This window comes from Ictidomys tridecemlineatus, chromosome 9, assembly GCF_052094955.1.
Source record: "Ictidomys tridecemlineatus isolate mIctTri1 chromosome 9, mIctTri1.hap1, whole genome shotgun sequence".
NCBI classification, from domain to species: Eukaryota; Metazoa; Chordata; class Mammalia; order Rodentia; family Sciuridae; genus Ictidomys; species Ictidomys tridecemlineatus.
In genome coordinates, this window is record NC_135485.1 from 1,389,061 (window position 1) to 1,402,219 (window position 13,159).

At 39.5% G+C, this 13,159-nt stretch overlaps 1 protein-coding gene across 6 annotated transcripts in view; it reads right to left on the reverse strand.

Annotated features, from left to right (window-relative positions):
• Poln (DNA polymerase nu) overlaps positions 1-13,159 on the reverse strand; it is a 162,887-nt gene that overhangs the window by 60,746 nt on the left and 88,982 nt on the right. For all 6 annotated transcript variants that reach the window (XM_078020854.1, XM_078020856.1, XM_078020855.1 and 3 more), the window contains 3 exons: positions 2,215-2,272; positions 1,257-1,334; positions 248-362 (listed from right to left, as the gene is read on the reverse strand). In XM_078020854.1, coding sequence (XP_077876980.1) covers positions 248-362; positions 1,257-1,334; positions 2,215-2,272 — 251 coding nt within the window. The remainder of the gene's footprint in view (positions 1-247; positions 363-1,256; positions 1,335-2,214; positions 2,273-13,159) is intronic.

The window sequence follows — 13,159 nt, forward strand, 5'->3', positions numbered from 1 at the left end:
GCTCCCCTTTCTTCCTTTGTGTATTTCCAACATTCCTATCACATTCTTCTCAGTGGTGAAGATCCATCAGTTCTTTCAGAATTAGGAAGCTCTTGGCACCCTGGCTATCTACATCTTTTCAAAATGATTAACTACTAGAGAAAAACTGAATTTCTTTCTTATGAAAATAGCCTTGGAATAACTTCACACTTTTAAACTCATGTTAGCATTCCTACAGATCTGATGATATTGTAGCTCAATATCTTACCACTGTGAAGCCAGGGTAGAAAACACATCATCTCTTTCAGATTCCTGGAATAACTTCAAAAGTTCTGGATCTCCAGATAAATGTGCAAGAATGCGCAATTCAATCTGTGAAAAGTCTGTGAGACAGAGCTCTGTGTCAAATGGGAATTCACCAATGATGGCCTGCTGCTGCTCACCCAGCCACCCTCAGATTGCTTTCCCTATCCAGGGTTGAACTTAACGTCCCCACTTCCAAGGGCTAGACTCCTCTGGTCATATGATCACCCCAGCGTCACCTCTGTGTCAGCTGTCTAAAGACACCCTTTGCCTTCTGGGAGGCCAGCAAGGCCTCCCTCCAGGACAGGAGTGTTTATTTATTACTTCAGTCAGTGCACACATCACAGTTAGTAAGGGCCTTCTATGCAGGCTGTGCTCTTGGGTTGCATTATGAGCAAAATAGCCAAGTTCCCTACCCTATGGAGCTCACATCCTCAAGGGGGACAGTTTGAGTTACTTGGTATGTCAGAAGGGGAGAAATGAAATGGAAAACACAGACCAAGGTAAAACGATTCGGTCTGGGCATGAGTGGTGTGTGTGTGTGCAGGCAAGTGCTAATGTGAACAGTCAGTTCCCCAATTTGTAGACACTTGTAGACCTAGACCTCACCAAGAAAGGGACACTGAGCGATATGTGAGGAGGCAAAGTGGGAGCCCAGAAGCATCTGGGAAGTAGAGGAATGACATATGACCAGCAGCCAATGTGGCTGCCTGGAGTGAGCAAGGGGTGGGAGCTGAGATGAGGACTGAGGAAGGCAGCCGGTTGAGTAGGCCACGCAGGGTGTGTGCCATCTAGATATGGCAAAGTGCAGGGACCCTAGAAGCCAAAGACCATATTTGCCTTAGGATTTAATTGAAGAAATTAATTCTGTAAGTACCTTTGAATTATTCAATTTGTAAATATTTGAACTGCATGAAAACACAATGAGTGAGCTACAGTGGTACAGATTATCCTCCATTGTTGCTAGCACATACCTGCTGCTAGGAAGATGTGGCCCCTGGAGGAAACAAGCAAGGTTCTTGGGGAGATGGTGAAAGTCTCATCTTCTTTACCTAAATTGTCATTGCAAGAGCACATAGTGAGTTTGGTTGTGAGTGCACTTGAAGATATTCCTCAGTGTAGAGTTATTTTAATACCACCCAAAGTTAAGAGTTTAGATTCTTAATTCTTACAACTATTTTATTAATGTAATTTAAAAGAACATTATTACATAAAGCTAATGAGATTTTCTTGTTGAAATTTCCTGTTTTTTTTTTTTCTAGAGGTTTTGACAAAGGGAAAAGCCAAATATTGATGCCTATGCAGGGCCATGCAGTTGTGATTTTCCCACTGGAGAAATCTGAAAATAGCATAGGAGGCAGAGTGGCTGGTGGTCACCTTCCATGGACTCTCTTTGAGTGTAAACATTTACGTTTAGAAAGGGCCAGTTGTGGTGCTTCATTGTGTGCCCACAGCCCAGGGGGAAGCACTGGCCCTGAAACAAAAGGTTGGGAATGGGCAACACAGCACCAATTTGTCCAATTGGAACTTCCCTTTCTCAGAAATGTGAACGTCAACATTACAGTAGAATAACTCAAGAGAAAAAAAAATTGTTTGTGCTTTTATAAATATTTCCAGTAATTTTCAGACTTTAATAAAAGCCAGTGCTACTGTATGTAAGTTCTTTTTTTCTTTATCAGGAAGTTGGTGGGAGAGAGATAGTAGAAGGGGAGTTATAATTACTATCTATTTTAACTTGTAAGCTGCTAAAAGGGAGGTCCCATATCACATCAGCTACTCTTTATTTTTTCAATGTATATTTAAATCCTGGTCATGCAAACAAAGGAGAACTTCAGCAAAGTGGAGCAGTTAGTTATAGAAAAACAATTATAAAACACTTCTAAGTTTTAAATATGTTACCTAAGATTTTAGTAAGGCAGAAAGAAATATTACCTTTAAAATTCAGAGGCTTAGCAATTTGAATTGAGTGCTTGGAAATACCCTGGATATTCTGTTAATAATAACAGGAAAATAGCTTTAGCTAAAATATATATTCTTAAATTAATATGTTCCATTTAAGGGTATTTAAAATGCAATAATATTTTATTAAACATGAACAAAATAAGCAATCCAATGTTTCCTGCCTATTAACATTTACTACATTAATATGAAACACAGTTTTGGGGGAGATGCTACTAAGTACAGTCAGTAAATCTGAGAATAGCTCTTACTGGCTGTGTGAACCTTATTGTAATTACATGCAATAACTTTCAAAACAACCCAAATCATGAAATCTATATATTGTACTTTTATTTAAAAGCATACTTGAAGATGAAAATTCTGGCCTCTGTCCCTAGTCTCCCCTCCCCTGCTGCCCTATGTACTCATTGGCTACTTCTATCTCAGCCCCTCTGTGGCTGGCAGTGGGTGAAGCTGCATCCCCTGCGAACCCCAGAGGGCCATTTATCGAGCACCACTGCTCTGCACCTTTACACCTGGGGTAAAGGGCAGTAGCTTCTACCCTGTTCCCACTATTCTAATCATGAGAATTTCTGTTACAATCCTTCTGATCCTTGGCAGGACAGTAAATGACACCCACTTTGTCTAGACATGAAATCCTTTTGGTGCAACTTGGTCTTCACCCCCTGATTATATCTGATGAATTCTTCCATAGTGGGAACTGCTGAGCATCAAAGCCCTATTGTCTTATAGGGATGCATTTTAATGTCCAAATGCTTCTTAGTAAGGGTGCAGTTAAAAGTGGTCTCAAGGAAATTTAGAAAATATGTTGGATCTTTAGCAATTTGGGAAATGCAAATCAAAATTACACTGAGATTTCATCTCACTTCAGTTAAAATAGTAATCATTAAGAATACAAATAATAATAGATGCTGGTGAGGATTTGGGAGAAAAAGAAAACTTTTACACTATTGGTGAGATTGTAAATTAAACCATTATGAAAACAAGTATAGGGGTGCTTCAAAAGACTAGGAATGGAACCACCATACAACCCAGTTAGCCCATTCTTTGTGGTATTTATCCGGAGAACCGAAATTAGCATAGTGATACATGCATACCATGTTTATAGCAGCACAATTCACAATAGTCAAGTTATGGAACCAGCCAATGTATTTATCCACAGATCAATGAATTAAGAAAATCTAAAAATGCAGTTTTTATATTTAAAAACATAAAAATGCAGGTTTTTTTTTTTACAGTTTTTACTTGGCCATGAAGAAGAATGAAATTATGCCATTTGCAGGAAAATGGATTGAACTTAAGAGCATTATACTATATTAAGTGAAAGTGGAGCCAGAGTCAGAGAGTCAAGGGAAATATGTTTTCTCTCATGTGGGAAAGCTAAAGAGAAAAAGCAAAAAACGGGGGCAGGGAGCTCATGAAATTAGAAGGGAGACCAGTAGAACAGAGGGAGGGAATCCTGGGAGAGGAGCAGGGGAGGAAAAGGGAAGGTACTGAGGGACAAAATTGATAGTGATTTTTAGTTTTTTTTTTAATGTTGTATGTCACAGTGAATCCCATTATTATGTATAATGATAATGTCCCAATTAAAAATAAGTTGAACAGAATGAAAAAGAAAATACAAAATGTCAAAATTCATGGAATGTAATTGAAGCAGTACTTAGAGGGAAATTTCTAGCAATATATGTGTTGAAAAAGAATAAAGATCTCAAATAAAGATTCTACCTCTAGAAACTATGAAAAAAGAGTAATTTAATTCCAATATAAGTAAAAGAAAATAATAGAAGCTTAGATTAAATTAAAAATAGACATCAATAGAGAAAAATCAGTGAAACCCAGAACTGGCAACAAAACAATAAAGCTTATAAAACTCTAGTCAAACTGTTCAAGGAAAATATAAGATTAAAAAAATGACCAATTTCATGAATAAAAGGGAGTTATCACTACAGATTCTACAGAGATTAAGGACACTAAAAAAATATCATGAGCCATGACATGCTCATACATTGGGAAACTCAGAGGAAGATGGATGATTCCTTAAGTGAATGACCAAAATTAATTCAAAATCTGAATGAACTGCATATATTACAGATATTGAATTAATAGTTAAAAAGCCTTCCTAAAAAGAAAATTCCAGGCCCAGATGAAAGGTAAGTCTTAATTCTTATAATTTTATGTTGCTTCAATACCCATTTTGAATTTGTTTACCTTTCTCATATCAGAAGCAGAGCTTGGTCAACCTCGACAGTTTCCAGTTCTCTGCCTCCTTTCAGTTGTTCAAGATGCTTGACTCAGGCATCTACCTTATACAACCATTTCATGGGAGCTGCTTCCCTAGGAGGCAGCTAGAAGTTTAACTCACCCCAGTGACCCTTCCCTCTTACAGACTGTGAAGATAGGCCACAGTGACCACCTCTGCTCCTAGCATGACTCCATAGGACTTGTGCCTTCTTGCTCCAGACTCACCAATAAGAGATCTTTCCTTGGGGCATCTGCTTGGGTAATGCCCTGAACCCTAACAAAAGTTTCGACCCTCAAGTCTCTTTTAGTCTGTCTCTCCACTACTGCCGGTTGAACATTCCAAAAGGCTCCCTGCTTCCCACTGGTCCTGGGAGTTTGCTGCCCTGTCTCTAGGGTCTGTAAGCAATACACTGCTGCTATTCATGTGTGTTTTGCATGTTGCCTTTTCTGTGTCTCACCTAACTAACATGACTGAACCTTCTTTCCAGGTAAGCACTCTCCTAGAGAGGGCTATTTTGGTAGGAATAAACTGGACACAGGTCAGACAAGGACCACAAGGATGTCTACTAGTATAAACAAGTTTCCTGAGAAAGGACACCTGGTCAAGGATCACTTAGCATTAGGCTACCTGCTAATGGTGAAAGGCACACCATAACATCCATGGCTATGTCTTCTGGAACCATCCCATACATCCTAAATAATGAAAAGATACCCCGAATATGTGGATTGGGATACTCAGTATTAATATGCCAACCTCACAAATTGATCTATAACTCAACACAGTCCCAATTAAAATCCCAGCAGGGTTTTTCATAACTTTTTTTTTTAAAAAAAATCTATTTACTTATTTATTTTTATGTGGTTCCTAACTATTAGCAAGCTGATTCTATAATTTATGGGTCTTAACTTTTGAGAAAATCTTTGTGACCTTATACTAGAAGAGTTTTTAAATATGTAACAAAAGCACAATCCATAAAATAAAACAATGGAAAACTGGGCTTTATCAAACTTTTTTAAAAACTATTTTCCAATGTAGATGGACACAATACCTTTATTATATTTATTTATTTTTATGTGGTGCTAAGGATCGAACTCAGTGCTTCAGACAAGCACTCTACCACTGAGTCACAACCCCAGCTTTTTAAAACCCTGTTTATGGAAAACACTTTTAAGGTAATGAAAAGCAAACTTTATATTGAGAAACTGGTTTTTATTTTATTTTATTTTTTTGTGAATCATATCTTATTCAAAATATATGAACAACTAAAAATGCCCTGAGCAATGAGAGGTACTTCTATTATGGTGGAGTGAGGAACATGTTTATTCTAAAAAGTCAGTATTTACTCTGATTACCAATGCTGGACATCAGAAAAAAAGAAAAACACCAACCAACATCACTCATAAACAATGACAGAACAAACCTCAATCAAATAGCAGCAAACTGAGTTCAGCAACATAGAGAAAGAATTACATACCATGACCAAGTAGGAGTTATCTTGGGAATGCAAGATTGGCTTAAAATCCAGAAATAGCTAATGTAATAAGTCATATTCACAAAATAAAAGATAAAAAGATAAAAGATAAATCATCTCAATAGAACAGAAGGAACAACAACAAAATCCAACATTCAGTCACATGAAAATATCTCTAGGAAAAGAAAGGAATTTTTTTGACCTAACAGCACCTGTGAGATTTACTCCCTATGAGTAACTTTGGCAGCTGCTGCTGCTGTGCAAGGCAGGCCTGTCTCCCATCTGTTAGCATGCCACAGCAGCATCAAGCCAGACTGTGGCTGACAGGGAGGCTCTGGGAAGCACTGTGCTGCAAGGATCACTAGCGGACAGGAGCCCAACTCCTGATGCCTTTCCGGGAACACACGACACGTTTGTCTTCATGAGAGCTGCTCCACAGTGAAAGAGGAATACATGTTCCCGGTTTGTCCAGAGAAAGTAGTAAAGTTTAAATTTATTGTTCTCAAATGAGTTATGAAGGAAGACATTTAATAATTAAATGTCAACTTCTATGTTTTTATAATATAACAAATAAATGAAACCTCACAAAATATCTGATTTATGTAGTGCACTTTGCTATATATGATGTGTACTTTGAACATCTTAAGAGAAAATATGTTTTATTCTTTGGTCACATGGCAAAAATGTCATCCTGAGAAAGTTTTATTTTTACCTTCCACAATGGCTGACAGAAATCAACCCAATCTGTAGGCACCACAAGCCTCAAAAAGCACTTCTCTGTTATCCTCAATGTCCATTCTGTTCCTGGCGACTTGCCGAGATGCAAATGGCAGCTCTGGTATCCACTACAACAGAGCACTTCGGCCAGTGACAGTGTCTTACTGTTGGCTGACGGGGGTATGGACATGCCATGCAAACCAGGCAAATGTCATGCACCCCAACTCAAGACTAGAGCCACATAAAATCACTGAAGCAGAGAAAGTGTCTTCAGTCCGTGTCCCTCTACGAAGTGCCTCCAACATGTCTAGAGACCAGAGCTATTAAAGTTAAATAATCTGCTCTTAAAAAATAGAACCAGATTTTGTTGTGTGTGTCAAGAATACTACCAAAATTATCTATCATGCTCAGAATTTCTTCAACAAAAATGCATTTTTAACAGTTTTAGAGAATGGTTGTGAAGTCAGTTCAGAGTTCTGACTACCCCAAAGAGTTCCCTCATCCTTGCCACGTTACAGTGAACTAAACTTGGCACTTTTTCCAGATCCCATCATTTTTACAGGATGCCCTTTTCTGCTTAGTACCCATCCAGGACATGACATTTGGTCATCACACCCCTCAGGTTCCTCCCAGCTGCGACAGCTTCTCAGACTTGCCTTGCTTTTTGAGGATTGGTCAGGCAAAGTGTCCCCCGGTTTGGAGCCGTGTGAGTTTTTTCTCATAGTGATGGTGGGATTTTGGGTTATTTGAAGGAAGACCACAGAAGGAAGGTGCCATCTCATCATGTCACATCAAGTGAACACACTATTGACAAGACCTGTGGCCATTGACATTGACTTTGATCACCAGGATGAGGCAGTTCTCTAGGCCTCTCCAGCATAAAGTTGCTTTTTTATTTTCCCCTTTCCTACACTGTTCACTTGGCAAGCAGGTCACTAAGCAGGGCCCATACTTAAGGTGTCACACAAAGCATTTTTTTTGTGTCTGATGAAAGACAAAGGGAAAGAAGGGTGTGTTTGCCACAATTAATGACAAACCAGTAGTGATACATTATAATGAACAAAAGTGAGATTTCACTTAAGTCTCCTTTGTTTTTAACTAATGTCCTTTCTTTCTTTCTTTCATTTTTTTTTTTTTTTTGTTCCAGGATTCCAGCGAGGTCGCCAAGCTGCATTGAATCATCACCTCTTCTAGGACTCCTTTTAGCTGTGGTACTTATCGGACATCTTTTTTTTTTTTTCCCCACAAAGACCTTGACAGTTTTGAGGATCACTGGGCAGGTATTTTGTAGAGTGTCCTCACTTGGTATTTGTCTGAGTTTCTCTCCTGATTACACTGGGGCTCTGGGACTGGGGAGGAAGAACACAACAGTAAGGTGCCTGCCATGCTCATCTCGTCACATCAAGGGCACACTGTCAACAGGGTCCATCACTTTGGATGTTGAACTTGATAGCTGGGCCAAGCTGATTTCTGACAGGTTTCCCCTGTGTGAAGCTATTATTTCTCACTCTTTCCATTCTGTTCTTCTTGGAGGGAAGACAGTAAGCATGGCCCATACTACTGGAGTGAGGGGTTTCGTCCACCGCCTTGAGGACAGAGGACCTACAGAAATTATTTGACATCCTTCTGCAAGAGAGATTTGTTTATTCTTTCTTATTTGTTTATTCACTTGTTTATATCGATATGGACTCATGGATATTTATTTTATGCTTTGGATTATATCCCAATGCTACTTTGTTATTTTGATTGTTCATACTTTAACCATTGAGATCTCTTTCAGTCAGCTCCTGTGTCCCTCTGGCCCAATCTATTTTTTCCTTTAAACATTTTATTACTTTCTGGTAGTACAAGACATCCCAGCCTCATCTAATATGTTTTCTGCCCAGTCCTAGAATCAGCCCTCTTCCCCTGGAACCCTAGTCTCTTGAATAGAAAGTGATGTTAGATGACAGGACCTAGTTGCTGGGTGCTGGGTGTGCTTAACTGCTTCTAGATCCTCTCAACCAACAGAGAAAGGAAATACAGGTGTGGTCTGATCTATGTGGACACACATATCTCTAAGTACTTCCAAATGTAGCCATCCGTATCTACATGAAGTTCATCAACATGATTTCACACCAGTGTCTCCAATTCTATCCCATTGCCACACAGATCATTCTAACAGTGAGAAGCCTGGTTACCACCATCTACCATCCATCTATTTAGCTGTTAATCCAGAGCACATGCAGAGTGTATCAGAATTGTTAATGTGTACCCCATGGAAAACAATTTTATCAACTAGTGTAAGTGACTATGTTCAGTTCTCCTACCTTTTGTTTTCAAGACTGCCTTCATTTAAGGTCACTACCTCCCCTCCCCTGCCCCCCAATTTCCCTTAGTGAGGTTATTTCATTCATTTTTAAATTTTTAAAATTTGTTTTAATTAGTTATACATGACAGTAGAATGCACTTATGCACTTTGATATATCATACATAGATGGGGTATAATTTATCATTTTTCAGATGGTACATGTTGTAGAATCACATTGGTCATGCAGTCACATATGTACCTAAGGCAATAATGTCTGTTTCTTTCATTCTACTGTCCTTCCTATCCCATATTCTCTCTCCTCCCCTCTCTTAACTCACCTCTAACTAATCTAAGGTAACTCTATTCTTCCCTAGTTCCCCCTCCTTATTGTGAATTAGCATCTGCATAAAACAGATGCTAATTCAAAGGCCAAGAAAACATTTGGCCTTCAGTTTTTTGGGACTGGCTTATTTCACTTAGCATGATATTCTCCAACTTCATCTATTTATCAGCAAATTCCATAATTTCATTTTTATTTAAAGTTGAGTAATATTTGAATATATATACCACATTTTCTTTATCCATTCATTTATTGAAGGACACTTAGGTTCGTTCCATTGTTTAGCTATTGTGAATTGAGCTGCTATAAACATTGATGAGGCTGCATCACAGTAGTATGCTGATTTTAAGTCCTTTGGATATAAACCAAAGAGTGGGATAGCTGGGTCAAATGGTGGATCCATTCCAAGTTTTCTGAGGAATCTCCATACTGCTTTCCATAGTGGTTGCACCAATTTGCATTCTACCAGCAGCACGTGAGTGTACCTTTTCCCCGACATCCTCGCCAACATTTATTGTTGCCTGTATTCTGGATGATTGCCATTCTGACTGGAGTGATATGAAATTTGAGAGTAGTTTTTATTTTCATCTCTCTAATTGCTAGAGATATTAAGCATTTTTTCACATATTTGTTGATCAACTGTATTTCTTCTTCTGTGACCTGTCTGTTCAGTTCCTTAGCCCATTTATTGATTGGGTTATTTGGCTTTTTGATGTTGAGGTTTTTTTGTTTCATACTTTTTTATATTTATTTTTAGTTGTTAATTAACATTTATTTTATTTATATGTGGTGCCAAGAGTCAAACCCAGTGGCTTATGCATGCCAGACAAGCACACTCCAGCCCCTTTTTCATACATTTTTATAGAGTTGTATTGACCTGTAACATGCTGCTTCCCATCCAGCGATTCCTCTAACCTCATAAATTGTTTTTTAAAATTGCATTAAGGTTCATGCGTGGTGTTGTATATGCTGTGGATCTTGACAAACACGTGGTGTTTAGCCATCTACCATTGCAGTATCACACAAAACAGTTTCATCACTAAAACAAGCCCAGACTTTACCTGTTCACCATCACCTCCCCACCTATCTCGAACATCTGGTAACCACTCGTATCTTCATGGTCTCTACAGTTTTGCCTTTTCCAAAATGTCATATAATTTGGAATCATGGTATGCAGTTTTCCAGATCAGCTTCTCTCACTCACAAATTAGAGATTCATCCATGTCTTTTTGTGGTTTCATAACTTATTCCTTTGTATCACTGAAGAATATTCTTCTATATGGATGTATCATAGGTTGTTTATCCCCTCACCCACTGAAGGACATCTTGGTTTCTTCCGGGTTGGGGTAATAATTAGTATAGCTGCCATAAGCACTTGTGTCCAGGTTTTGGTGGAGACGTAAGTTTTCACATCAGTTTGATAAATACCTAGGAGTGTGATAGCTGGATCATACAGTATTTAGTTTTGTTTAAATGTGCCAAACTCTTCCAAAGCAGAAGCAAGTTTTTTTTAATTTTTTATTCCCAGAAGCAATGAATAAATTGTCTATTGCACTACATCCTCACCAGCAATGATGACGATTTACAGCAATTTCAGCGATTCTAATAGGTGTGTAGTGGTATCTGTCTTAACTTCTCCTTCTCTTTCATGCTACACACTCCTCATAATCTTTCAAGTCTCAGCACAAGCCCTCTTTCCTTGAGGAAGAAGACTCTAGCTTCCTACTTGAGCAGGGTTTGGTGTCTGTCGCAGTGCCCTTGACAGCATTCTCCAAATATCAGACCAAATACTGACCACAGACTCATACAATTCAGGTCCTGATTCCCCCTTTCCAGCTGCCTAGCATGTATAAAGTGCTTAATAAAATGTGTGGTCAATGGATGAATAAAGCCAAGGGGCATTAAAGCTCACCAGTAACTGAACACTGAGTGCACACAATATATAAGTGGCCATTTATGTATCTTAACTCCTTAGTTCTACTTATGTGTTTTGCAAGCATCCAATATTCATTAAGTACCACTAGACATGGGGGCAGCAATTCAAATGAATTCAGACACAAGATCCCATCTATCATAATGTGTGTATCATACACATAAATTTTGGGGCTTAAGGTTCACATGGACAAAACTGGAAAAGAATTGCAGGAAATCTCCATGGGTGCTCTGAGAGAAAGGAAGAGTACACTTCAGGTCCCTGAGGGGTGGCACTAGGAAATACATATGGTAAGCAGCCGTAGAACCATGTGTTCCTTTTGTAACCATTCTCCTCCAGCAAGGCCTTCCTGGAGGTGGTGGCAGTCCACAAGAGTTCTCCAATGCTGATGCCTTTCCCATCGCTTTGCAGCAAGACCTGCGTGCCAGCCAGGCCTGTGAACCTCTGCTCACATACAGGGTGTTACTTTCATACATGCATACATGAAATGCTGTGCAGCTCCTAGTCAGACAACCACCAAAGTCAGCAAACAAGTCAGGCACTACCCAGCAGACAAGATCTCAACACACAGGTGGGACTGGGCCCTTCTGAGGAAAAGGAAGAGAGAAATGACGTGCAGACACCACATGGCCAGGAGGGGCTGGGCTTCCATGGACCTCCTCAGGTGTGAAGTTGGCTATCCATGCTGATTCCAAATAGTAATATCTGTACATTTCCACATGAGCCTTCAAGTCAGTTTGTTGGAGTCCATTGTGTATTATTTATGTCATGTCAGTTCATTCCCTTGAATTGACCACACATGAAAATGAACGCCCAGGTCCAACCCATAAGCTTGAACCATGAGACCATGTTTGTGAGGCGCTTGAACACAGGAGCTGAGCACAGGGTGAACAGAGTGAATACAATGCAATCGCACAGATGCAGGAGCTCTTAAAAAGTTCCCAAACTATGGACCTTTAAAAGCAAACTGGGATCATTTTCTTAGTTTTATTCTCTTCTAGGGTGTAAACTTTTCTGCTGTTAGTGTGGATATAAAAGTGTACGAAAAACACTTTCAAGCTCCCTGTGTAAATAAGCACAGCCAGATTCTCCAGGACATGGAGGTGCACCAGTGGGAAAGCCATGTGATTGACTTCTACTGCTTATTCTGGGCAGACAAGTCTCTGGTGGCAGCTGGAGAGAAAGTGCCAGTGGTGGAAAGTAGGCACTCCAGCATTTGCTTTCATGGCGAACTTTGGTGTGTACAAAGAAATAAGAGAACTTAGAAAAATTCAAAGTTAAGAGCCTTTATTTCACATTCAGCAAAAGGTGAGGTGCCAAGGTGGCATTTAATTCCACATAAGGCATTAGTTAAAATGTCAGTAGTTGTAAGTGAAATGCTAGGCAGGGGGAGTGTCAGCTGTAGGTGAAGGATACTATACCCCTGAGCATACTACCCACTGCCTTTCTGCTTGGGTGTCATGAGGGCCAGAGCTCCAAACTGCAGGTGCCAAGCCTGGGAGATGGGGGAATCCCAGAAACAGTAATGGCAACCTTGCTCTCACTTCATCCTCCCATGGCCTCTGGAATGAGGCTGCAGGGCCAGTGACAGGCACTGAAGAGTGAATAGAATAAAAGGTTATTTTCATACTAACACAGCAAAGGAGGTGTTACCTTGTTCCATTTAATGGATGAGAAAACTGAGGTTTCTATAAGTTAAGTGACTTGCTAGAGCCGCACATCTAGAAAATAAGCTGGGATTTGAACTCAAGTCTGTGTAAATCCAAGGCTCTGTTGCCTCTGTAGTCCTGTCAGACAATGTGGACGTTTCCTGAATGATTTTTCTTAAAACAAGGGAAAGTGAAACAAGCAAAAACCATAGCAACAAAAAATCATGAAAGGACAATTGAGACAGAGCACGGAGAATGGGTCTTTCCAGGAAACCC